Source organism: Schistocerca gregaria, chromosome 6 (genome assembly GCF_023897955.1).
Source record: "Schistocerca gregaria isolate iqSchGreg1 chromosome 6, iqSchGreg1.2, whole genome shotgun sequence".
NCBI lineage: Eukaryota > Metazoa > Arthropoda > Insecta > Orthoptera > Acrididae > Schistocerca > Schistocerca gregaria.
Genome location: NC_064925.1, coordinates 532,964,288 through 532,988,980, shown reverse-complemented (window position 1 = coordinate 532,988,980; position 24,693 = coordinate 532,964,288). Strand labels below are relative to the sequence as shown.

The 24,693-nt window shown below is 43.1% G+C and overlaps 1 protein-coding gene across 1 annotated transcript in view; it reads left to right on the top strand.

Annotated features, from left to right (window-relative positions):
- Positions 1–24,693, top strand: part of LOC126278929 (uncharacterized) — a gene marked incomplete at its 5' end in the record, with an annotated part of 247,925 nt that overhangs the window by 162,528 nt on the left and 60,704 nt on the right. Inside the window, 4 exons of the mRNA XM_049979206.1 lie at positions 2,391–2,536; positions 8,883–9,009; positions 11,233–11,534; positions 22,640–22,900. Coding sequence (XP_049835163.1) covers positions 2,391–2,536; positions 8,883–9,009; positions 11,233–11,534; positions 22,640–22,900 — 836 coding nt within the window. The remainder of the gene's footprint in view (positions 1–2,390; positions 2,537–8,882; positions 9,010–11,232; positions 11,535–22,639; positions 22,901–24,693) is intronic.

Here is a 24,693-nt window from a genome sequence, read left to right as displayed (position 1 = left end):
CTGGGGCCAAAAACCACATAAAAAGCAAAATGACACCGATTTCTAAGCGTCGTAAGACTGGCGCGAGACATGTTCAATATCCTGTTCACCGTTTTCCGCCTCAAGTTAAAATCGAGAAACAGCATATTCAACAACGGGTCGGATTGTCTTGGGGGTCACAATCGGAATGCGTTGCGCAGTGCGTGCCTTCAGTTATGTTACCTTCATAACTAGAGCACTGAAGACTACATCTTTCAGATAACCCCACAGCCGGAAGTCACACAGATTAAGATCCGGTGATCAGGACGACCAGGCTATAAGCGAATTGATGGGTGACAATTCCAGCATTTCCGAAATTCCGCTGCAGCACCGCTTCGCAGACTGTGCGGTGTGCGAGAAACGTCATCTCCGATAAGAATGATCCCACCCACACACCCACGCTGTTGAAAGGTTGGAATATCGCTTCTGAGCAAGAGACTCTCATAGCGTTTACCGGCGACGGTAAAGGTAACAGGACCCACAGGACTCATCTCCTCGAAAAAATACGGCTCTACGATGAGTGATGCCGTCTGCCCCCACTACACAGTGACCTTCGAAAAATGAAGTGTTACCGATTGATGGGCATGCGGATTTCTGTTGCCCATATTCTGCAAATCTGCGTGCTGAGATAACCCTGGAGATGAAAATGGGCTTCGTCTATCGCACTTAATGTTCCATGGCCATTCATTGTCCTTTCCAGGCAAGCAAGACATTAGAGAGCGAACGTTTATCATGTTGGCAGGTCAGCAGGAATGAACTCTTGAACAGGAGTGATTTTGTATGGGTAGAAGTGGAGGATGTTTCGTAGTATTTTATGCACCGCACTCGCAGGGATGCCCAACTTTCGGGTGATTCCCCGTGTACTGCATGTCTGCACGCCAACACCAGATCAGTCGTGCAATGTTGTGGCCTCATCTTCGACAGCTGTCGGACCAACAACTTTTCTCCCTCTGCCACTCTACATTTCAAAAGAACCTGTCTTTCCGAATCTGATGATCACTTTCTCCAGACGGTAAGGAGGCAACCTACCAGTGTCCTATATGACACCCTTGAGTGTCCGGAGTTTCTGCAGGGCTACTGGTGCACCGTCATCGTTCTGGTGCAAGAACTTCACAGACAGAAATGTTGGGCGTCTCTCGCGCAAACTGAGGAACAGCCGCATGCCGTGCGTATGTTTGTGTGCATATTCTGGCGCTTATATCGCCGTCTATTGATAAACGTTTCGTTACATTTTTTTTTGTTCCATGATGTTTCCCCCTGCGTCAATAACATGCTGTTCAAATTTGACGTCCTTCTGAGCAGTGTTTCCCTCTCTAAGGCGTTTGAAACTGGAATTTTAACTGTGGGAATCCTGCATATACAGTACGTTATGCATTGCCCAGACATAAAGTGAATGGAATCATGCAGGTTCAGGCCAAGACTGTCCATATACAATTTAGATGCCATGTTATAATACCCCATACAATGACATTTCAACATTCATGAATGTAAGTAATCTTCACAGAATACTGCATGCTTCAAGGTAAAATAGCTTTTATTCGTATCGTCAGCAAATAGTGAAAGGCGCTAGTTAGATACCAGCAGTAGTCAATGCTTTAATCTTCTTTCATATGGTTCCCTTCCTCCTTCTGTTTATTGCTCTCGAAGAAGATAAGCAGTAGATTTGAAACGGAATAACTCCTTTTCATTTAAATTCATGTACTGAATCGCTTGATGTGAGTACATTATAAATATTTTTCAAATTACTGATGCTAAAAAATAACTGAAGACTTGTCAGTCAGGAATATAACAATGCACGTCACAATAACTGTAGTTCATTAGATTGCTAATTTTGTTTACGTTTTAACCATTAGTCGTTGACTATGAAATATAATAGAGTACCTCTTTGTTGCATTTTATGTGAGCGAATACTGGAAATATTACCTGAATAAGTCATATTCTCGCTGACACCGTAAGAAAGAAAAAATAAGATGCATAAAAAATCTAAAGTATTTCAATGCTATTTCGTATTAAGAGGTAAATCTGTGCTCAGCAGGTAACAGTATAATAATAAGCCCATTTTAGCTTTGGGATTTGGGCTAATGAGCTCTCTAACATCCTTGTTCCAGTGAGCGTAAGTAAATATTTACGTATGTGATATCGAGACTCATTCATTTAACGCACTGCTCTGTTTCCTTGTTTCCTTCGCGGGACAAGATCCTTCTTTTTTCCACCTTTCAGCAAGTGTATTTCAGATATAATAGTTCCTCCTTTATTATTTTCTGATAGTATTTGTAGTGATAATTTGGAAAGTAAATTTTTAATTTTTATTGTATATTCTGAAATCGACTAGAAAATTTACATGTCTTTTTCTGAGTTGTAACTATGCTTAGGTGCCGAAGAAGATATGGATATAACAAGAGGCGAACCAGAAGAGTGCAAGACGGATTCAGCTAGCTTGGGGAGCAGTTCTGATGCAGACGTTGTGGAAGTGGAGGAAACGTGTGAGATAGTTCAGATGCAAGATTCATGTCTGCAGGTATGCCGTTTTCTGTCTCATTTCCTCACTCTCAGAATGTCCAATATTGATAATATGATGACTCAGTGCAATTACTCACTATCCATTTATTCACTTTTTACTGAGACGCTGATATGGTCACTCGCTGCAGAAATGTTTGACTGTAGCAGAAAATTTCTGCAACATCGATCATTATTTGCAGAAAACATTTAATCGTTCGACCATTTTGCGGTAGAATGAGGATTACATGGCTTGTATCGTAACTACTGTCTACTCCAAATATTGCACTCACCATCAGTTAAACCTACATTATCCTTGCAATTGCGCTGATTTTTCATCTAACTGTTGGCTATCGAACAGAATTTTGTCCGAAGTTACTGAGTAACTGACTGAACAACGCGTCCACTTGACGACCACAAACTCGGTAAGAATCCCATCAGAAATTTTCTTCGATCGTAAAATAACAACTTTCTCAATGTTGTGTGATAACAAAAAAAAAACCAACAGAAAATATCAAACTACGTATTGAAGAAGTTACATAAGTTTGTTCAACTAAATGATTACTACAGTCCATCTAAATTTCATAATAACGGAACCCGTAATGAATATAAAACTCATAAGCACACACATCAGTACACGTAATATTTCGTTCATACCCTATTTTCATTACAACATATAATTGTAGTTAACATGACGTACAAAAGTATTTAACTTCAGTATACAATAAAGTAACTAAACAGTTTAAATCTATCAGTTGGTAAAACAAAAAGCTATAAAATAAATTTAGCAGCAATAACGTCAATCAAATTCTACTTTCTGACGATTGAGGCACAGAATAATGATTCCGGACAATTAAAAATTCAATAATACATTACTAAACTAGTTGTATGGTACAGTTTGAATTTGAAACTGCTTTAGTTATTCGTATATCTACATGTTAATATATGGCACTAACAAAACCAGAGACTATGATAACGTTTTTATAAGAGTGAAAATGTGTTAGCTGTTGCCAATGACATCGTTCCTCGCACGAATAACTGTACCCTTTCCTCACCTGAGGCTTACTTTCCATCGTCTGGGACTGCATCCCAGACTACTGAGCTTAAGTCTTGTGTCCATCGCAACGTTTCATATAGACCATTTACATCCCTGTGAACATTTTTCATTGAGAGCAGTTACATCTGTGGGAACACATTGCTGAAAAAAGAACACTACCTGGTAAGCAACCTTACGAAAAGCCTGTACTAAATCAATATAATAATACCTCCATTTCCGAGGTTTCTCTGCTGCAAGCGGGAGAACATGTGGCTTACAAAATTACTTGGCCCTGATGATGTCAGATAGGGAGCACACGGGTGCAATGTGTGCCACTTAAAGAGTCCCATCATTAGCGACAGACGATACTCGTGAAAACACGTAGGTTGACTTTAACTGATTGTATAACAGTTTCACAAATCTCCCATCGCAGGTGGCTGGTACCAAATGGAAGACTTGACGTTTTCCCAGGTGCCTGAACACGTAGTGTGCCTTGTAGACGGGCTCTGACCGTCTCTTAAATTACTAGAATAATCGAAATGTGATATAGCCAGACACAAATGTGCATCAGCAGATGCAGCTGCGGTAACTCTACAATAGAATGTCGTAACATCTTAGTTTTAATATACATGGAAGAACCCTGGAGATACTAAAAGGTATCAGATAGATTACATAATGGTAAGACAGAGATTTAGGAACCAGGTTTTAAGTTGTAAGACATTTCCAGGGGCCGATGTAGACTCTGGCCACGATCTATTGGTTGTGACCTGTAGATTAAAACTGAAGAAACTGCAAAAATGTGGGAAATTAAGGAGATGGGACCTGGATAAACTGAAAGAACCAGAGGTTGTACAGAGTTTCAGGGAGAGCATAAGGGAACAATTGACAGGAATAGGGGAAAGAAATACAGTAGAAGAAGAATGGGTAGATCTGAGGGATGAAGTAGTGAAGGCAGCAGAGGATCAAGTAGGTAAAAATACGAGGGCTGCTAGAAATCCTTGGGTAACAGAATAAATATTGAATTTAATTGATGAAAGGAGAAAATATAAAAATGCAGTAAATGAAGCAGGCAAAAATGAATACAAACGTCTCAAAAATGAGATCGACAGGAAGTGCAATATGGCTAAGCAGGGATGGCTAGAGGACAGATGTAAGGATGTTGAAGCTTATCTCACTAGGGGTAAGATAGATACTGCATACAGGAAAATTAAAGAGACCTTTGGAGAGAAGAGAACCACGTGTGTGAATATCAAGAGCTTAGATGGCAACCCAGTTCTAAGCAAAGAAGGGAAGGCAGAAAGGTGGAAGGAGTATATAGAAGGTTTATACGAGGGCGATGTACTTGAGGACAATATTATGGAAATGGAAGAGGATGTAGATGAAGACGAAATCGGAGATACGATACTGCGTGAAGAGTTTGACAGAGCACTGAAAGACCTGAGTCGAAACAAGGCCCCCGGAGTAGACAAAATTCCATTAGAACTACTGACGGCGTTGGGAGAGCCAGTCATGACAAAACTCTACCAGCTGGTGAGCAAGATGTATGAGACAGGCGAAATACCCTCAGACTTCAAGAAGAATATAATAATTCCAATCCCAAAGAAAGCAGGAGCTGACAGATGTGAAAATTACCGAACTATCAGTTTAATAAGTCACAGCTGCAAAATACTAACGCGAATTCCTTACAGACGAATGGAAAAACTGGTAGATGCGGACCTCGGGGAGGATCAGTTTGGATTCCGTGAAAATGTAGGAACACGTGAGGCAATACTGACCTTACGACTTATCTTAGAAGAAAGATTAAGAAAAGGCAAACCTACGTTTCTAGCATTTGTAGACTTAGAGAAATCTTTTGACAATGTTGACTGGAACACTCTTTTTCAAGTTCTGAAGGTGGCAGGGGTAAAATACTGGGAGCGAAAGGCTATTTACAATTTGCACAGAAAACAGAAGGCGGTCATCAGAGTCGAGGGGCATGAAAGGGAAGCAGTGGTTGGGAAAGGAGTGAGACAGGGTTGTAGCCTCTCCCCGATGTTATTCAATCTGTATATTGAGCAAGCAGGAAAAGGAAACAAAAGAAAAATTTGGAGTAGGTATTAAAATTCATGGAGAAGAAGTAAAAACTTTGATGTTCACCGATGACATTGTAATTCTGTCAGAGATGGCAAAAGACTTGGAAGAGCAGTTGAACGGAATGGACAGGATATAAGATGAACATCAACAAAAGCAAAACGAGGATAATGGAATGTAGTCAAATTAAATCGGTTGATGCTGAGGGAATTAGGTTAGGAAATGAGACACTTAAAGTAGTAAAGGAGATTTGCTATTTAGGAAGTAAAATAACTGATGATGGTCGAAGTAGAGAGGATATAAAATGTAGACTGGCAATGGCAAGGAAAGCGTTTCTGAAGAGGAGAAATTTGTTAACATCGAATATAGATTTATGTATCAGGAAGTCGTTTCTGAAAGTATTTGTTTGGAGTGTAGCCATGTATGGAAATGAAACATGGACGATAACTAGTTTGGACAAGAAGAAAATAGAAGCTTTCGAAATGTGGTGCTACAGAAGAATACTGAAGATCAGGTGGATAGATCACGTAACTAATGAGGAGGTATTGAATAAGATTGGAGAGAAGAGAAGTTTGTGGCACAACTTGACTAGAAGAAGGGATCGGTTGGTAGGACATGTTTTGAGGCATCAAGGGATCACAAATTTAGCATTGGAGGGCAGCGTGGAGAGTAAAAATCGTAGAGGGAGACCGAGAGATGAGTACACTAAGCAGATTCAGAAGGATGTAGGTTGCAGTAGGTACTGGGAGATGAAGAAGCTTGCACAGGATAGAGTAGCATGGAGAGCTGCATCAAACCAGTCTCAGGACTGAAGACAACAACAACAACAACAACAACATTTTAATCTTTACAAGTCGAAAATCTGAGCAACACAAGATAAAGTCTCGTAAGTCTGCAAGCATAACTCAACAAAACAGTGTACGTCTGCTTTGTGAATATCAAAAGTACGAAATGGCCTATTTCATATTTACAACTATCGAATTCGTCGTTGTGAATGTTTTCTAGTTACGTTAAACGCACCACCACAAAATATCAGCGAGTACTTCACTTTAACAGTTGTCTCAATATACCACGTCCAAACCTCTGCAACGAGATTCCTATACCTAAACAATATTGATCCCGTGTCCGCACAATGCACAGAACACATCTCTCTTACGGTTCCATGTCACATTCTCCTTGACGGTCATTTGTCCGATTTTTGTGATTTATGAAATTAACTAAAGATGTATAACCGGCGTAGGAAGAGCGGTTTTGTATGTACCGAGAATGAAAATTCACGATATAAATACCGTTATGTATCATTGCTACAAATGGTTATCTATACACAATTCTGTTTAAAAACAAAAATCTAACCATGATCAGAATTCTAAAATCCGGTTACTTATGCCTTTCTATACTCCCTTTAGTGTGGTGAAATTTATTTTGACGTATCGTGCACCTGTTTTTTGTGATTTTGTGTAGTAAATGATATCAGTTACAAAATGTTGAAAAATGTACTGTTAGTAAAGGAAGCTAACTACGCGGGGTATCTAGTCACAGCTACCATATGCTATTCTTTGTTTGTGTGCAGTAATGTTAGTTTTCGCAGAATCGTCAAATAACACATTATTCATAATTGACACATAAACTATTATACAGTAGAAACAGCTATTGTATTGTTTCGCTTGAAAATTTGCCTCAGCGTTTTTCAGTTAATGTAAAGATGGCAACTTATGATATTTGCGGGTAGTTTTTTTTTTCCGTCTCGCTACATGCCTTCTTGTCGACTCTCACAATTCCTAAAACGGTGGCCTATAGTTACGTCAAACTAGTACGTAAACTATCTTCAAAATGAGGTATCTTGTTATATTCTTCATTGTACCGATCTGTTTCTAATTTTCTGATGCAACGCTTAAATATTCAAATTACACTCCATCTTTGGCCATCCATTCAAGTGTCAATTTCACCTCCGCTTAGTCAAACTCAGGGCGTTCTGGCCCCTTCGCGCGATCCCAACACTTTGACAGTTCCACAATGCGCTACCAAGTCGATCCCTTCTGCACCACTGACTGGTGTGAAAACAAACAGCAGCCAACTGTACTGGCTTTGCATTTAAAATCCGTTTGACTCCAAACGAAAACATTTGTACCAGCAACTCACGTAATACAGATACTGCAAGTACACCTTCTCGGCTTACATTTTCAGTAAGCTTTACACTCATGACTCCATTTTATATTCCAAACTTGATATATAAAAATGAACTTTCTCAAATTACGATGTAAAGTTATACGCATCCTTTAAGTTGTACGCTGTATAAAAATGTCACTGAAGCTACTTCATACAGAGACACACGGCAGATGTTTAGTAAGTAACTGCAAAGTAAGTTTTCAAGCCATAACTATAACAATGTCTGTTCCATACAGTATTACAAAAGGTAATGTAGTCCGTCAGTCATCTGATATAGTTATTAGTTTTTAACAGCAGGACTGTGACGTAGTTTCTCGAAAGGTTCTTAGGGTGGAGTTAAATAATTCTGCTGTTCGTTTCTACTCTCCTTGTCTAACGTGTCAGGTACGTATTGTGTGTGTGATTATGAAAGACTGTCACGATTTGTCATTTTACAATGTTACTTTTAATCCATCTTGATTGCAAAAATGTTTATTCACATGACCGGTTTCGGTTCCTCTAGAACCATCTTCAGATATACAATTTCAGTTACAGGAGTAACCCGTCCACACACAGCAACCTGCACATGCTGCGTCATATGCTGCGTGTTATGTTATGAATAAAAAAAAAGTGTGTTGACAATGTGATGATGAGAGCATTTTATTTTGAATCACGTTGTTGAAATGTGTGGTGAACAAGTAAAATAGTTTAATGCTATCAGTTATTACTGATAACGAGTAATAACTGCCACTTCACATCAAAAGAACTCATAAAATTAAATTATCTCACTTTCATGTATTGAATCACTTCTGTGTACACTACTTTTAACAGAGGATAATTCGAAACTCTAATACTGAAAATAGCCAACAGTGTCTCTGACACGTCGTAACAGTGTCCAAACGTATGTGCTGTAGGCATTCTGCTTCAACAAATACACCATTTACACTAAACTATAACATTTTCCCGTGCTTCTCTTATTTCCCAAACATGTTCTCTTTCTTCTTCTCCGTTTGTGAAGTTCTCTCGTCCATAACATTGCCTATATTGTAACAGTATATTTCTTACGCGCATCGTGAGAATTTAATGTATCAGAGTGCTAATAAACAATGGGTCCCAGGTGTCAGAAGACGACATAGCGCGCTGCATGGGGAACAAGGTGACCCGGGAACACAGCGCAACCGTCGGTGACCATCCGCTGCAGATGCTGAGCCAAGACAACCTCTCCACGAGTTCCAGCTTCACAGGTACTCCAGCCAGCAACCAACTAGTCGCGAATTTCTTCCTCACCCTTCTCGTAATCTGTCTCCAACACTACACTCCATCTCTGACACCAATCACATGTGTATTTAATGAAACATCAGCCTAATACTCAGTTGTCTTTATTTCTTGTATATACCACAGTCGGGTAGCCACCTGAACTTCATAATCTGAGCCCCTTGAAACAAGGACAACCGACCTAGTACAGTCCAGCAATCTCTCAATTTTTTTGGACATTTGTGGTAAGGTACTGTGGGACCAAACGTCTGTGGTCATCGGTCCCTAGACTTAAACACTACTTAATCTAACTTAAACTAACTTACGCTAAGGACAACACACACACACGCACACACACACACCCATGCCCGAGGGAGGACTCATACCTCCGACGGGGGGAGCCCCGTAAACTGTGGCAAGGCGCCCTAAACCGCACGGCTAACACGAGCAACAACCCCTCTAAGTACTACATTCTCGAAGATCTGTGGATGATTCTTAGTAGTGTTCGAATACAGTAAATTCATGAGTAGGACAGATCCACAACTAATGTAGTAACATTTAAAACAGTAGATGAGTGAGTTAACTGCTGAGAATTGGCGATAGAAATAGACACAGAACTGAGGAATAACGTTTATTCAATTTCCGTTCAAGTGTTTTGGGTCGTAATAGTGACATATTATTAATGACGATCCTGGCATATTCAGGAATGTTACCCCAGTGATATAAGCATGCGTAACTGATAGCAAGGCCATTTCCAGTCTGCTATTGAAATAGTAGCCCATTTTCCCTGAAGCTTGCTATTCTCTTTCTCTTTACTCCACCCACTCTTACATAAGAATTCCTCACAGTATTTAAAAGCATTCACCATCAACTAAATAAAATAAAACGATTTACTTCCTTGCCTTTTTATCGATCATACATGTTTCACTCTTTCTTTTGACATCCACGGTCTACAGTTGTCCGCTGCCATTTTCAGTGGCCGCAGTCCAAAACCACATCACAAGCAACACTTCTTCGCTGTTAAAAATCTCGTGCTTTCGATTGCTTATGACTGTTAATAAAAATCGTTTAGGGCCCGTGTTCATGTTGTTCTTCTTCCCAAATTTTGGAAACCAGCCTTGATCATGCCCTGGAAGTTCTTTTGTTTAGTTCCTTTATACCACAGGCATTTGACAAAGGCGGAGAATTCACCTGTTGACGTTAAAGTATTATCTAGGCTACCTGTTGCCTCATCGGAGGTAAGTCGCTACAAAATAGTGGCTGTAACATAAACGTGCCCTGTAACATAAACTGTATGCGAATTTTTGAGGATACCGTCTTGCGAAAGCCTACTTACTTCAAATATCCAACTCGTTTTCACCTCCAGCCGAACGTTCCATTGCTAATTACACAGGCACCCTTTTTCCAAACATAGAATTAAATATTACGGCACTTAGCGGAAAGTGGCTTCTTAGTACTGAGATCATTGTCTTAATTATACGTCATTCAGGCAATGTAGTGCTTGTGTTTACTACAGAGCTCCGCTTTCACAATCCCGTGTAAGTCTTTCTCTGGATCCTGCAATAATACAATGAATATAGGCTATGGCCAGTAAATGCACAATCCCTCTTCCCGAATGACAAAATAAAGTGTGATTTCTTTTGTGTAGTAATGGAACTTCTAACGTTCTTAATGTGCGATAGGTATTTCATTGTCTTTGGCAAGTAGTTCTTATAATTTCGTATAGTAATACCTATTTAACCAATTGTCTGCCTAATTTTATCGATCTACAATTTCTTCAACCAATAACAGGCAGTTATCACATTAGCAAGTCCAATGTACACAATACAACTTTAACTAGTAACGTGCCATTTGCTGTAGTCCAAAAAGACGATATATTTCGTAGGATCTTATTTCTTTGGCCTTAACCCCAAGTAGCAGATACATAACGTACTAGAGATGTAATCTGGTTGGCTTACAAATCTTAATAACTTTGGAAGTGGGAACTGTTCCTTTCCCACGCTAATGCCTTTATTAAACACTGACATATGTGTGTGGTAGATTCAATGTGCACGCTAAGCCTCATTTCTCATTAAAAGCTATGCCTGGGATGCCAGCTGCACTTTCCCCTCGTACTGTTGAGCCATGTATTTGTGCGACTAGAATATGCTTTTAAGCCCACTGTGCTTACGTCACACAGTCACTGGGCTAATCTAATTGCTGCCTTTCCGCAGACTCGCTGTCAGCGGCCACGGACCCACTGCCGCGGTATCGAGGGGGCGGCGTGGGCGTCGGCTGCTGGCAGCCGCAGCAGCGTCCGAGCAGCCTGTACGACGAGGCGGAGGAGGGCGTGGGGGTGCTGAGCGCCGCTTCAGACTCGCTGGCCGTCAAGAGAGTGGTCGGAGGTGGCTGCGGGGGCGGCGGCGGCGGCGGTGGGCTCGCGGCGTCGGAGGACCGTCTGCAGGAGCTGGCGCGCCTGCACCAGATGTACAAGCGCAAGCTCGCTAGCATCTGGCTCGCTCCGTCCTCTCCACACGTGAGTCACTGCTGGCTGCCCAGTCAAACACGACATCAGTCTCTACCAGGAGTTAGCCCAAGCACAGCACACTGAGGTGACAAAAGTCATGGGATACCTCCTGGTATAGTGTCTGCCCTCCTTCTCCCGGCGTAGTGCAGCACCTCGACGTGTCATAGGTCTAACAAGGCCTTGGAAGTCCTCTGCATAAGTATTGAGCCATGATGCCTCTACTTTATTTATTTGTTGTCCTCAGTCTTCTGGCTTGTTTGATGCGGCGCACCACGAACTCCTCTCCTGTGCTAACCTCTTCACCTCAGAGTAGCACTTGCAACCTACGTCCTCAATTATTTGCTGCATGTATTCCAATCTCTATCTTCCTCTACAGTTTTTGTCCCCTACAGCTCCCTCTAGTACCATGGAAGTCATTCCCTCATGTCTTAGCAGATGTCCTCTCATCCTGTCCCTTCTCCTTATCAGTGTTTTCCACATATTCCTTTCCTCTCCGATTCTGGGTAGAACCTCCTCATCCCTTACCTTATCAGTCCGCCTAATTTTCAACATTCGTTATTAGCACCACATCTCAAATGCTGCGATTCTCTTCTGTTCCAGTTTTCCCACAGTCCATGTTTCACTACCATACAATGCTGCACTCCCGACGTACATTCTCAGAAATTTCTTCCTCTTATTAAGGCCGATATTAGATATTAGTAGACTTCTCTTGGCCAGTAATGCCCGTTTTGCCGTTGCTAGTCTGCTTTTGATGTCCTCCTTGCTCCCTCCGCCATTGGTTATTTTACTGCCTAGGTAGCAGAATTCCTTAACTACATCTACTTCCTGACCATCAACGCTGATGTCCAATTTCTCGCTGTTCGTTTCTTCTACTTCACATTACTTTCACCTTTCCTTGATTGAATCTCAGTTCATTCTTTATAGTCAATAGACTGTTCATTCCGTTCAGCAGATCATGTAATTCTTATTCACTTTCACTCAAGATAGCAATGTCATCAGCGAAGCATAGCATTGATATCCTTTCACCTTGAATTTTAAATCCACTTCTAAACTTTTCTTTATTTCCATCATTGCTTCCTCGATGTACAGATTGAACTGTAAGGACGTATGGCTACATCCTTGTCTTACACCCTTTTTAATACGAGCACTTCGTTCTTGCCGGTCCATTCTTATTAATCCCTTTTTGCTGTTGTACATATTGTATGTGACCCGTCTCTCCCTATAGCTTACCCCTACTTTTTTCCGAATTTCGAACATCTAGCGCCATTTTTCATTGTCGAACATTTTGTCCAGGTCGACAAATTCTATGAACATGTCTTGACTTTTATTTAGTATTGCTTCCATTATTAACCGCAATGTCAGAATTGCCTCTCTCGTTGCTTTACCTTTCCTAAAGCCAAACTGATCGTCATGTAGTGTATCGTCAATTTTCTTTTCCATTCTTCTTTATGTGTTCTTGTAAGCAACTTTGATGCATGAGCTGTTAAGCTGATTGTACGATAATTCTCGAACTTCTCAGCTCTTGCCGTCTTCGGAAATGTGAGGATGATGCTTTTCCGAAAGTAAGATGATATGTTGCCAGACTCAAACATTCTAAACACCTACGTGAATAGTCGATTTGTTGTTACTTCCGCCAATGCGTTTAGAAGGTCTGATGGAATGTTATCTATCTCTTCTGCCTTATTTGATCATACGTCCTCTAAAGCTCTTTTAAATTCTGATTCTAATACTACATTCCCCGTCTCTTGTAAATCGACTTCTGTTTTTTCTTCTATGACATCAGGCAAATCTTTCCCCTCATAAAGGCTTTCAATGCATTGTTTCCACCAGTCCTGTATCTCCTCTGCATTTAACAGTGGAATTCCATTGCACTCCTAATGTTATCACCCTTGCTTTTAATGTCACCGAAAGTTGTTCAGACTTTCCTCTATCCTGCGTCTGTCTTTCCGACCATCATTTCTTTCTTCACATTTTTCCTGCAGCCATTTCGCCTTAGCTCCCCTCCGCTTTCTATATATTTCATTCCTCAGCGACTTGTATTTCTGTATTCCTGAGTTTCTCAGAACATTTATGTACTTCCTCCTTTCATCGATCAATTGAAGTATTTCTTCTATTGCCCATAGTTTCTTCACAGTTACGTTCTTTGTACCTATGTTTTCCTTCACAACTTCTGTGATGGCTCTTTTTAGAGATGTCCATTATTCCTCTTCAACTGTACTGCCTATTGAGCTATTCCGTATTGGCGTATCTATAGCCTTAGAGAACTTCAACCGTATCTCGTCATTCCTTAGTTCTTCCGTATTCCACTTCTTTGCGTATTGATTCTTCCTGTGTAATGTCTTAAACTTCAGCCTACTGTTCGTCACTACTGTATTGTGATCTGAGTCTATCTCTGCTCCTGGGTACACCTTACAATCGAGTACCTGATTTCGGAATCCCTATCGGACCATGATCTAATCTAACTGATATCTTCCCTTGTCACCCTGCCTTTTCCAAGTATACCTCCTCCTCCTGTGATCCTTGAGCAGAGTATTCGCTATTACTAGCTGAAACTCGTTACAGAACTCGATCAGACTTTCTCCTCTCTCGTTTCTTGTCCCAAGCCCACATTCTCCTGTAACCTTTTCTTCTACTCGCTCCCCTACAACTACATTCCAGTCCCCCATTACTATTAGATTTTCATCCTCCTTTACAACCTGCATTACCCTTTCAATATCCTCATACACTTTCTCTGTCTCTTCATCTTCAGCTTGTGACGTCGGCTTGTATACCTGAACTATCGTTGTCGATGTTAGTTTGCTGTCGATTCTGATAAGAACAACCCTGTCGCTGAACTTTTCACAGTAACACACTCCCAGGTCTTGGTTCCTATTCATAACGAATCCTACTCCCGTTATACCTCTAAAGTCGTCCATAATGGCGAAAGTGTTTCCGGTGAAGGATTTTATGCACGAATTAACCTCTCGATTATGTCCCACAAGTATTTGACGTGATTCAAGATGGGCCATATGGGTGGCCATATAATTCGTTCGAACTGTCTAGAATGTTCTTCAAACCAATCGTGAACAATTGCGGCCTGGTGATATGTTTTGAAACGTGAGGTCCATGAATGGCTGAAATTGTCACCAGGTGGCCAACAATAACCATTTCCAGTAAATGATCGGTTCCGATGGACCAGACGTCCCTATCCATTCCATATAAACACAGCCCACACCATTTAAGGAGCGTTGCCTGCGGTAGCCGCCCGGTCTGAGGCCAGGTGGCCAACAATAAACATTTCCAGTAAATGATCGGTTCCGATGGACCAGACGTCCCGGTCCATTCCATATTAACGCAGCCCACACCATTAAGGAGCGTTGCCTGTGGTAGCCGCCCGGTCTGAGGCACCTTGTCACAGTCCGAGCGGCTCTCCCCGTCGGAGGTTCGAAACCTCCGCGGGCATGGGTATGTGTGTGTTGTCATCAGCGAACGTTAGTTTAAGTTAGATTAAGTAGTGCGTAAGCTTAGGGACCGATGACCTCAGCAGTTTGGTCCCATAAGAACTTACCACAAATTTCCAAATTTTTTTCCATTAAGGAGCCACCATCAGCTTGCGCAATGCCTTGTTGACAACGTAGGTCCGTGACGTCGTGGGGTCTGCGCCGCACCCGAACCCTACCACCACTTACCAACTGATATCGGTACGCGTCCGACCTAGTTACGGTTTTCCAGTCGTCTAGAGACCAATCGATATGGCCACGATCCCAGAAGAGGCGCTGAAGTCGATATCGTGCTGTTAACAAAAGCACTCGCGTCCGTCGTCTGCTACCATAACCCATTAACGCCATGTTTCGCCACACTGTCCTAACGAATATGTTATTGGTACGTCCTCGCTTTGGTTTCTGCAGTTATTTTACGCAGTGGCGCTTGTGTATTAGCACTGACAACTGTAAGCAAATGCTGCTGCTCACTGTTGCTAAGCGAAAGCCAACGAATATTGCTTTTTCCGTGGTCAGAGGTAATGCCTAAGATGTGATAATCTCGGCACACTCTTTACTGCGGATCTCGGAATATTGAATTCCCTAACGATTACCGAAATGGAATCTCTCAAGCGTCTAGCTCCTCCTACGTTATCTCCTACTACCGTTCTGCATTCAGTGTCTGTTAATTCACGTCGTGAGTCCACACTTACGTCGGAAACCTTGCCACACGAATCACCTGAGTACAAATGATAACTCCGCTTTTTTTCCCTTTATTGTCGTTTCCATTCCTCAGCAGGGGCGAGCTGGCAGCAGCATAACCGCTGCTCTTCACCCAAGAGACATAAATAGACAGGAAGACATTTAGAAATAATATAAAGGAGATAACATGGCGGAATATAGAAAAAAAGGTGGAACATAAGCAAATAAGACATACAAAGCGGTGACTGTAAATCCATGATAAAAATCTAGAAAAGTATGTTACACAAAAAACCACACACTACATTAAAAGGCACCAGGCAAAGTATGGCCGGAGCATAAAAGTCCGTAGAACAAATAAAACAGGCACATCATGGGAGGTGTAGCAAGCAACTGTCATGGACAATAAACAGGTCGAGCACACAATTAAAACCCACATCACTAGATGACACTTTAGAACAGACCGAAACACAACGCTGACATAGCACATTGATACCAAACAAAACCTGGGGGGATCTGCATGGGAGAGGGGGACAAGGGTGAGGAAAAAGGGGGCCTTCGGGAGGGGGGGGGACAAGGCCAGGTTATAGTTGGAAGGAAGGGTATATGTTCATCATCCAGGAGGGGGAGGAGCTGGAAATTCCTCTCATGAAAGAGATGAAGGGTGTGGAGGTGGGGAGAGGGAGGGACACAGTGATAGAGGCTCGGCAACGGGCCGGGAGTGGAAAGGAAGGAGGAAACCAGTGGGGTGGGGGGTGGGGGGATCTAGCCTGCGGATAGTGTAAAGGAAGCAGAGATGTTGTAGGAAAAGGAGGAGGTCGGGGAGTGGGATGAGTTCATATAGGAGCCGTGTGGGGGAAGGAAGGCGGATACAGAAGGCAAGGCAGAGTGCATGGGGTTCAAGGATTTGGAGGGCCATGTAAAAGTGGGTGGTTGCAGATATCCAGGCAACGCTGGTATAACAGGGGATAGGATTGATGAGGCATTTGTAGGTGTGGAGGATGGTGGATGGATGCAATCCCCATGTCCGGCCAGAAAGGAGTTTCAGGAGGTGGAGGCAGGAATGGTCTTTCTGCTGGATGGTCAGGAGGTGAGGGGTCCAGGTGAGGTGACGGTCGAGGGTGAGGCCAAGGTATCTCTGGGTGGGGGTGACCTGGATGGGTTGAGCATTAATGGTGAGGTACAAGTCATGGAGACGGAAGGAGCAGGTGGTGCAGCCTATGATGATAGCCTGAATTTTGTAGAGGTTGAGACGAAGGTTTCACTGGTTACACCAAGTGGTGAACTGGGCAAGGTGGGTTTGGAGGGTGCGTTGGGACCGTTGAAGGTTAGGGTAAATAGCCAGGAAGGCGGTGTCATCAGCATTCTGGAGAAGGTGGGCAGGTGGGGGTGGCTTGGGGATAACTCCCCCAATGCACTGCCCTTTTATGAACTGTGTATGCGATACTCCCGCCATCTGCGTATGTGAATATCGCTAACCCAAGATTTTTGTCATCTCAGTGTGCGTAGACTGCAATTTGTTAGCTCCAGGAAGTGAAAATAGTACTTGAATATTCTTTATTCAGACATGAAGACTAGCCTAGATTCTTTTACAGTTATAAATAATTCACTTAAGTCTAGAATTTTCAGCATATACAAAGTAAACAGAGTAAGTGTACTAGCTGCAAGAATGTGAGAAAAGCGCATTAAAATTTAATATTTCGTCCATAAAGGTGGGCTTGATGAGACTGTTGATAAAAACTGTCGCATCAGCTACTTTTTTTTCACACAACGGATTTTAGTTGTTCACACTATTATCTTCAGGTGGGGAATTATGTTGTTACATTCCTGTTGTTGCATACCTTGGTTTAGTGTAGAGCACAGACATCTTTCCACAGCAGCAGACAAAATGCAAGGGACGTTATGTTTCGTCTGTTGAAGGCAAGTAGAATAGAGAAGTCGCTGCGTAATGTCTCATTACGCATGTGCTTTTCACTGTATATTACATTTACCCTGGCATTTAGCGCCTGTTAAATAGTAACTCACTCTAAAACAAATAAACCCCTTCTATCACACACTAAGATTAAAAAGGAAATAACAGACTGATGAGCAAAACAAACCATTACCCACTGGGAGATTCAATGCCGTGGCGGGCTTAAGAAAGTATGTAAACGGAGCAGAGACGCACAGGTTATACAAGGGAAAAATCCACTGATAAGGGATTTAATGTAATGGCCCGGCGTTTGGGAATGAGGGTCTCGAAAACTGCGAAGATGTTAGAGTGTTTGGGTGCTAGTGTCGTTAACATCTATGAGAAGTTGTAGGATGACAGTAAGAACACAAGGTGGGATATCCGCATCTCAGAACAATTCGGAAGACGCCGTTCACCCCACATTGTTGAACATTGGGCTCTAAAGCAAACGATCCTTACGTGGTCCTACGTCGGCCTAATGACATCGTCAACTACGAATCCACCCTGCACAGGACCATTAATAGTCGGCTGTGGATCAATTGAAACCTGTGTCTGGTAGAAGGAATCACGTTTCTTGATACTCGTACACCAGGTCCTTGGTCGTGTACGTAAATGCCGTGGTACAGAGTAACGGATACTCGAAACATGCACCACGCCACGGACACAAGCAGTTGGGTGAAGTATTTTGCTGTGGCAGATATGCACCTGCGCTTCCATGGGACCTGTGGCAGTAGTCAATGTCCCCAATACAAATGTGGACTCCGTTAAGACTGGTGCCGACATCATGCTTCCCTTGATGCTTCATGTCTTCTCCGAAGGCTATGGCATGTTCCCCAACTTTAACTGTCTGTGTCACAAAGCCAGAATCGTGCTTCAGTTGTTTGAGAGTCATGATGGTAAATTCATACCGATGTCTTAGGAACCAAATTCGTCTGATCTGAAACCGATGAAACACATGAGGGACGATATGAGGCGTCAGCTCCACATTCACAAACCACCGACACGTGATTTGAGAGTATTATATGATCTGCGCGTAGACATCTGGTGTAACGCACCTCTGGATACCTACCATAGGCTGACTGAAACCATTCCACGTGGAGTCAATGCTGCATTGCTTTCCAAGGTTGGACCGGCACGCTGTTAAACAGGCGGTCATAAATTATAACGCCCCATATGAACTCAGGGTCAGTTTCCCAGATTTTTATTGTTGGAGACACAAATAACATTAGCAGGTCGACTTTTACACGACTGCTTCAGTTCATGATGTCACCACTCACGTGTAAATGATGTGGCAACGGCGATCAACTCATCGCTGTGCGAACAAGATGGCATTAATTCTAAGCGACAGCTGTACTGCTTGTGGCAGCAGCCAGTTTAACGCGGTCGATGCATCTGCGAGCGACGCCTGTGATAACAGTTGCTTACAGAAGGAACAAAAGTGTTGTGGTTGGCAGGAGAGCCAACACCGTGCCACTAAAGGAGGCCGAGATGCACGCGTCTTAGCTCACGCAGGCTGGCGTGAGGTCTGGAGCATGACAAGGGAATTAGAATTGAGAAAAACGGACGTAGCTGGTGGAATACTTAACTTTAATCCATTAATGAAGGACGTAGCTCGTGACAGTACATGATTCACAATATCAATGGTAGCTGAATATGGCGCCTTGCTAGGTCGTAGCAAATAACGTAGCTGAAGGCTATGCTAACTATCGTCTCTGCAAATGAGAGCGTATAAGTCAGTTAACCATCGCTAGCAAAGTTGGCTGTACAACTGGGGCGAGTGCTAGGAAGTCTCTCTAGACCTGCCGTGTGGCGGTGCTCGGTCTGCAATCCGACGTATACTACCGGACCGTGGCCGATTTAAAGGCTACCACCTAGCAAGTGTGGTGTCTGGCGGTGACACCACAAAAAGTATTCAGTGGCCTCCTGCATAATCCAATGTCCTATAGCTTTGAAATACCAGTGAATCGACCTGCGGTATAAGATCATCACGTCTCTTTCCCAAAATTCATAAGAAATCGCTCTAATCTTGCCCTTATCTTTGATTAACTAACCCATATTCTTTTCGTTGCCTATCGAATTACTTCTTACCAGCTGTCGTTGCCCTGGAATAGCGCCTTCGTTTTCTGTGCTGTAAGGGGACGATCAAAACGTCTCCTTTCGAAGGCCGTATAGTTCAGCATCGGTATGTCAATCAGGCAAAATCGCCATGAGCCTTGAAGCAAACATCCCGCCGACCTGTCTAATAGACGATAGTTTGGAAAAACACCGTGTCCAGCTGCGTGAAAGAGTCCGAACTGGCTGTTGCACGTTCTCGTCCGAAAGGAATCGTCGACCCTTCCAGGCCTTTTTCAAGGCGTGGTAATCGCATGATCAAATGGTTCTGAGCACTATGGAACTTAACATCTGATGTTATCAGTCCCCAAACTTAGAATTACTTGAACCTAACTAACCTAAGAACATCACACGCATCCATGCCCGAGGCAGGATTCGAACGTGCGACCGTAGCGGTCGCGCGGTTCCAGACTGTAGCCCCTAGAACCGCTCGGCCACAGCGGCCGGCTAATCGCACGGGGAGGGATAAGGACTATACGGCGGATGCTCCAGTGTATCGCACTTCAGTTGGCGTAACTTCTGTGTTACAACATTTGTGATATGGGAACATGAGCTGTGATGAACCATCAGCACCCCTTGTCTCAATTTTCCCGGACATTTAGCCTTAGATGCTGGTTTATATACCTGCATCGGAATCGCAATGGGTTGCACATAAGCAGTGTCAATGCCCTCAAACGGTAACTTTTTGATCGCTTCTTATAAAATAAACAAGTTTCATAAATAGTGTTCACTTCAAAGGCTTCTTGGAATGTGGCTAGTCGGCAAGTGCCTCCAGAGAATCCAAAAATTCTGTGTTCTTCTGACTCGTAAATCTCCTGACATCTCTTCCTGGTCTTCCTACTGTGTAGCAATATCACTGCTGACTTGTCGGCTAAAAAGGCATGGTGATTGTATGTGGCGGCTTTTTCCAGCGAGGCAGTCTCTCCTGCCTCAAGACTGACTGTCAGCTAAACACGCTGTGAGGAATGGCTTTCAAGTCTACATCAATGTCGACAGATTGCAATTTTCTGTGATTTCCCAAAATAGCTTAATTCGAAAGTCGGATTGTTTCCTTAGAGAGTGATACGGCCTTTTTGCCCTCGTCCTGGCCCAGTCTGGAACTGTCATGCATCACTTACGAGCTAAATATCGCTAATTCTAAATGATAGTCTCCCATTCCTATCTTCGGTCATTGAACAACGAATAGAGTTATTAGGGCAATCTCCAGCAGGAATGAGGAACCACCGTAATTTCATAACAACCTAAGGTGCCTAGTTTCATAAAAACTGTAAAGCTAAAACAAAATTCTTGCCCATAATAACAAAACTTCTGCCAACCAAAACTTTATTGAGCTTAAATTTCGATTTGAGCACACTTGGAGAACGAAAACGGTGCAATGAATAGTATGTAAAAAAACTATCACACTGCAGTTTCTATTGCCGCCTTCTCTTATAACCGACGAGCGCAGAGGAAGTGGTTCAGTAGCGCAAGGAACAACAGTCTTGTCCTGTGGAGAACGTGTACCTAGCTGGCCTCTCCACATGCAGAGCTGTCAGCTGTCGAAAATTTTCATCCCCAAGATTTGTGCTGATGAGGGTTGTTCTGCTGTAGCATAATATTATCAGGTACCACACATATGTCAAGATGCTCATAAGTATCATGGATGCCTTGTTTGTAGACTTATGGTCACGGATCCACGAAGCTTTAGCTTTGCAGATTGCAATTCTGTATGAAGCGTGCTAGGTTCACACTTTAACGCATAAAGCGGCTGTGCTTATTATCAGTTCACATTTCATACGTCTTTATCAACATCGAATAGGACTTAATACCTTTCCAACACTCGTGGATGGTTCGCAGCTTGAAATTCCACATCGTGACGTCACAAATCTCGTCCTCATCCAAGTCCACGTCACCTGTCATGACTGAAAGGCACGATGGAATTATCTCGCTACGCTTGTTTGCGTCAAAGAATTCAAGTTCAAAATGTGTGTGAAATCTTATGGGCCTTAACTCCTAAGGTCATCGGTCCCTAAGCTTACACACTACCTAACCTAAATTATCCTAAGGACAAACACCCACACCCATGCCCAAGGGAGGACTCGAACCTCCACCGGGACCAGCCGCACAGTCCATGACTGCAGCGACTTAGACCGCTCGGCAGAATTCAAGTGTGTGTCTTTGTTTTCAGTACTAAATGCCTCCAGAACAGATGCCACTTGCCCTCTTCTCCTTCTGTCAGAATGGTCAGAAATAGTCTGAAATGCTTATAAGGGTTTTGCAGGGTAGGATGTGCTAAGTAGTAATTGTTGAAAAATTACTACAACAGGGCCGTGTCCTAGTTACTTAGTATTCATGTTAGCCAATCACACCGTTGCGCAGGCAATTTCAAGCGGCCCACCAGAGACAGTGATGCCAAATGTGTTCTTCTTTTGGTTTGCTAAAACCGAACAAGAGAGCGATAGAAAAATAGGAGCTGTGTGGGGTAGCCGCGCGGTCTGAGGTGTCCTGCACGGTCCACGCACACCACCCCCCCTCCCCCCGCCCTCCTTCGTCGGAGGTTAGAGTCCTCCCTCGGGCATGGGTGTGTGTGTTTTCCTTAGCGTAAGTCAGTTTAAGTACTGTTTAAGATTAGGGACCAATGACCTAAGCTGTTTGGTCCCTTAAGACCTTACCACACATTTCCATTTTCCAAAATTTTGGACGTGGGACGGTAGTAAGGATCGAACCCAAGTCAGAAACTGAGCAGTCTCGTGCACAATCAAGTATGCTCATCGTTTCAGCACAATCTACCCTACAACAACCCTACAAGCTTTTCGGACTTCTTGGCCGCCCTGTACACATGGTACACGTCATAACCGCCACCTGAGACGCTTTGGCAATGAACTCGTGTAACGACAGCCACCTCTTGTCGGCAGGTGACGCAGCAACCTCCGTCCCCGGCCTCGCCCACTCCTCAGGCCCCAGCCCCGGAGAAGCCACTGCCGCCCCCGCCGCCCCTCCGGACGCCGACGCTGCTGGCCTGCCTAGAGAGGCCGCTGCCACCCCCACCGCCCCCGCTGGCTTCGCGCTTCCAGTCGGCGTCTCTGTGTGACGTGGCCTTCTCCGACGACGGCGCCTACTCGGACGCCAGCATCTACAGCGAACCCGCCATCAGCTACGCCGCCGACACCGCGCAGGTGAGCTACCTCTTCCCACAACTCTCCACTTTCGCGTCAGCTCTTTACAGTCCCTACTGTCATATTTATATCTCGTGCCACCCTCAGTAACAAGATGTCTCCTCTGTAACCCAGTGCGTCATCCTGTTGTTGAAACTCACATTTTGCCAGTGTTTCCTTCCTAATGGGTAAAGTTACGGAAATCCGCTTCTGTCTAAACCAAACCAAAACTGTTTATAATCTTCACTATTAAAAACAATCTTGATCACGATTTATTAATTAAGGTGACCGGTTTCGATCACTACTGTGATCATCTTCAGACCATTCAGTAGGAACCCCTTTCTGCTGGAGAATTCAGTAATGATTCTCCAGCAGAAAAAGGTTCCTACTCAGCAGTCTGAAGATGACCACAGTGGTGGTCGAAACCGGTCACCGTAATAAATAAATCGTGATCAAGACTGTTTTTAATAGTGAATATTTGTAACATATTGGTCACTGTCACTCCCATAACGTATTCAAAAGTAATCTTGAAACGTCCCCTTTAAACAATTATACACGACTGTGCTTAAACTGATACACAATATTTTTAGCGCAACGCAATCTGACTTTCAAAAATCCCTACAAAAGAATGGCCCTGACTAACATTAACCTATACCTTTCACAAATCACTTACCTCACCAAAAATCTTCGTTACTCGAACTTCTGCAATACAGCGAGCGCCACTACTGCCAGCTAAATAAAAGATTTCATCTACCGAAGGCACTAACTACTGATAGGCATAGTTAACAAGTGAAATATTTTGATAGAGAACAAACAATGTATTTACCTCAATAATTTTCAGAAGTCATAATGTATATAGCAGTTCATGACATCCAGTCTTACAAATTTCAAAACTCCGCCATCTATCTCCCCACATCCACCACTGCTGGCGGCTCACCTCCAACTACGCAACGCTACGCGCTGTTAACATCCAGTTCATTATAACAATTCATTTGTAATGCTTGTCTAAATAAGTTGCCCAGTTTCTTGACTGGATAGTTGACTTTAAAATATTGTTGCATGTTAACAGTCTCTCAGTGTGACAAATTGTACTAGTAGTATGAAGTGAAAACTTTTATAGCAAAGACTAAGTTAAAAAGCAGATTATCATTCAATAAACGGTTTTACATGTGAAATGTGACGTAAACCTTTACTCTTCCTCAGTACGCAGCATATCAACTTGAACGCAATTCCCATGCGGTATACGTCGGTAAAGAATACAGGAATTTTTCTCAGGGTTAGCGTCTATGTTATTTTTCTCTGAGCCAGCAGGCGCACCTGGCTCCCTGCGGTGCAAGTCATTGTCTGTCTGTTTGTTAGCGCGCGCCGTTATTGGGATTAGGAGACCTGAACTTCTACAAATTCACTTTGTCGAGAGGGCCCTGCCCTTTTTAAATCCCGCGAGTTCTGATGCAGTTCAGGTCTGTCGTTACAATCATATCGTCGTCATGTCGGTAGATTCCATAGTTTCTTTCTTGTTGGTCACGTGGTGGAGAATTTCTCACTGAATCGTAACAGCGCGCTGGACCGTTGCGTCTAAAGTTATTCTGTCTCCCTTGATAATAATTATTTTGGTTCCCATATTGTCTGTTTCTCTGATTTTCTCTGTGATAGTCACTACCGCGGAGAGGTGATCTTTCCCTGTAATTATTACTACTCTGCCAACGGTTGTCATACGGGTGGTGTCTGTTTTGGTCACGACTCGTGTTGTGAGAATAGCCTTGTCGTATCCAGTTATTATTTCTTTCATCGCGGAATTGCGACAGATGTGACCT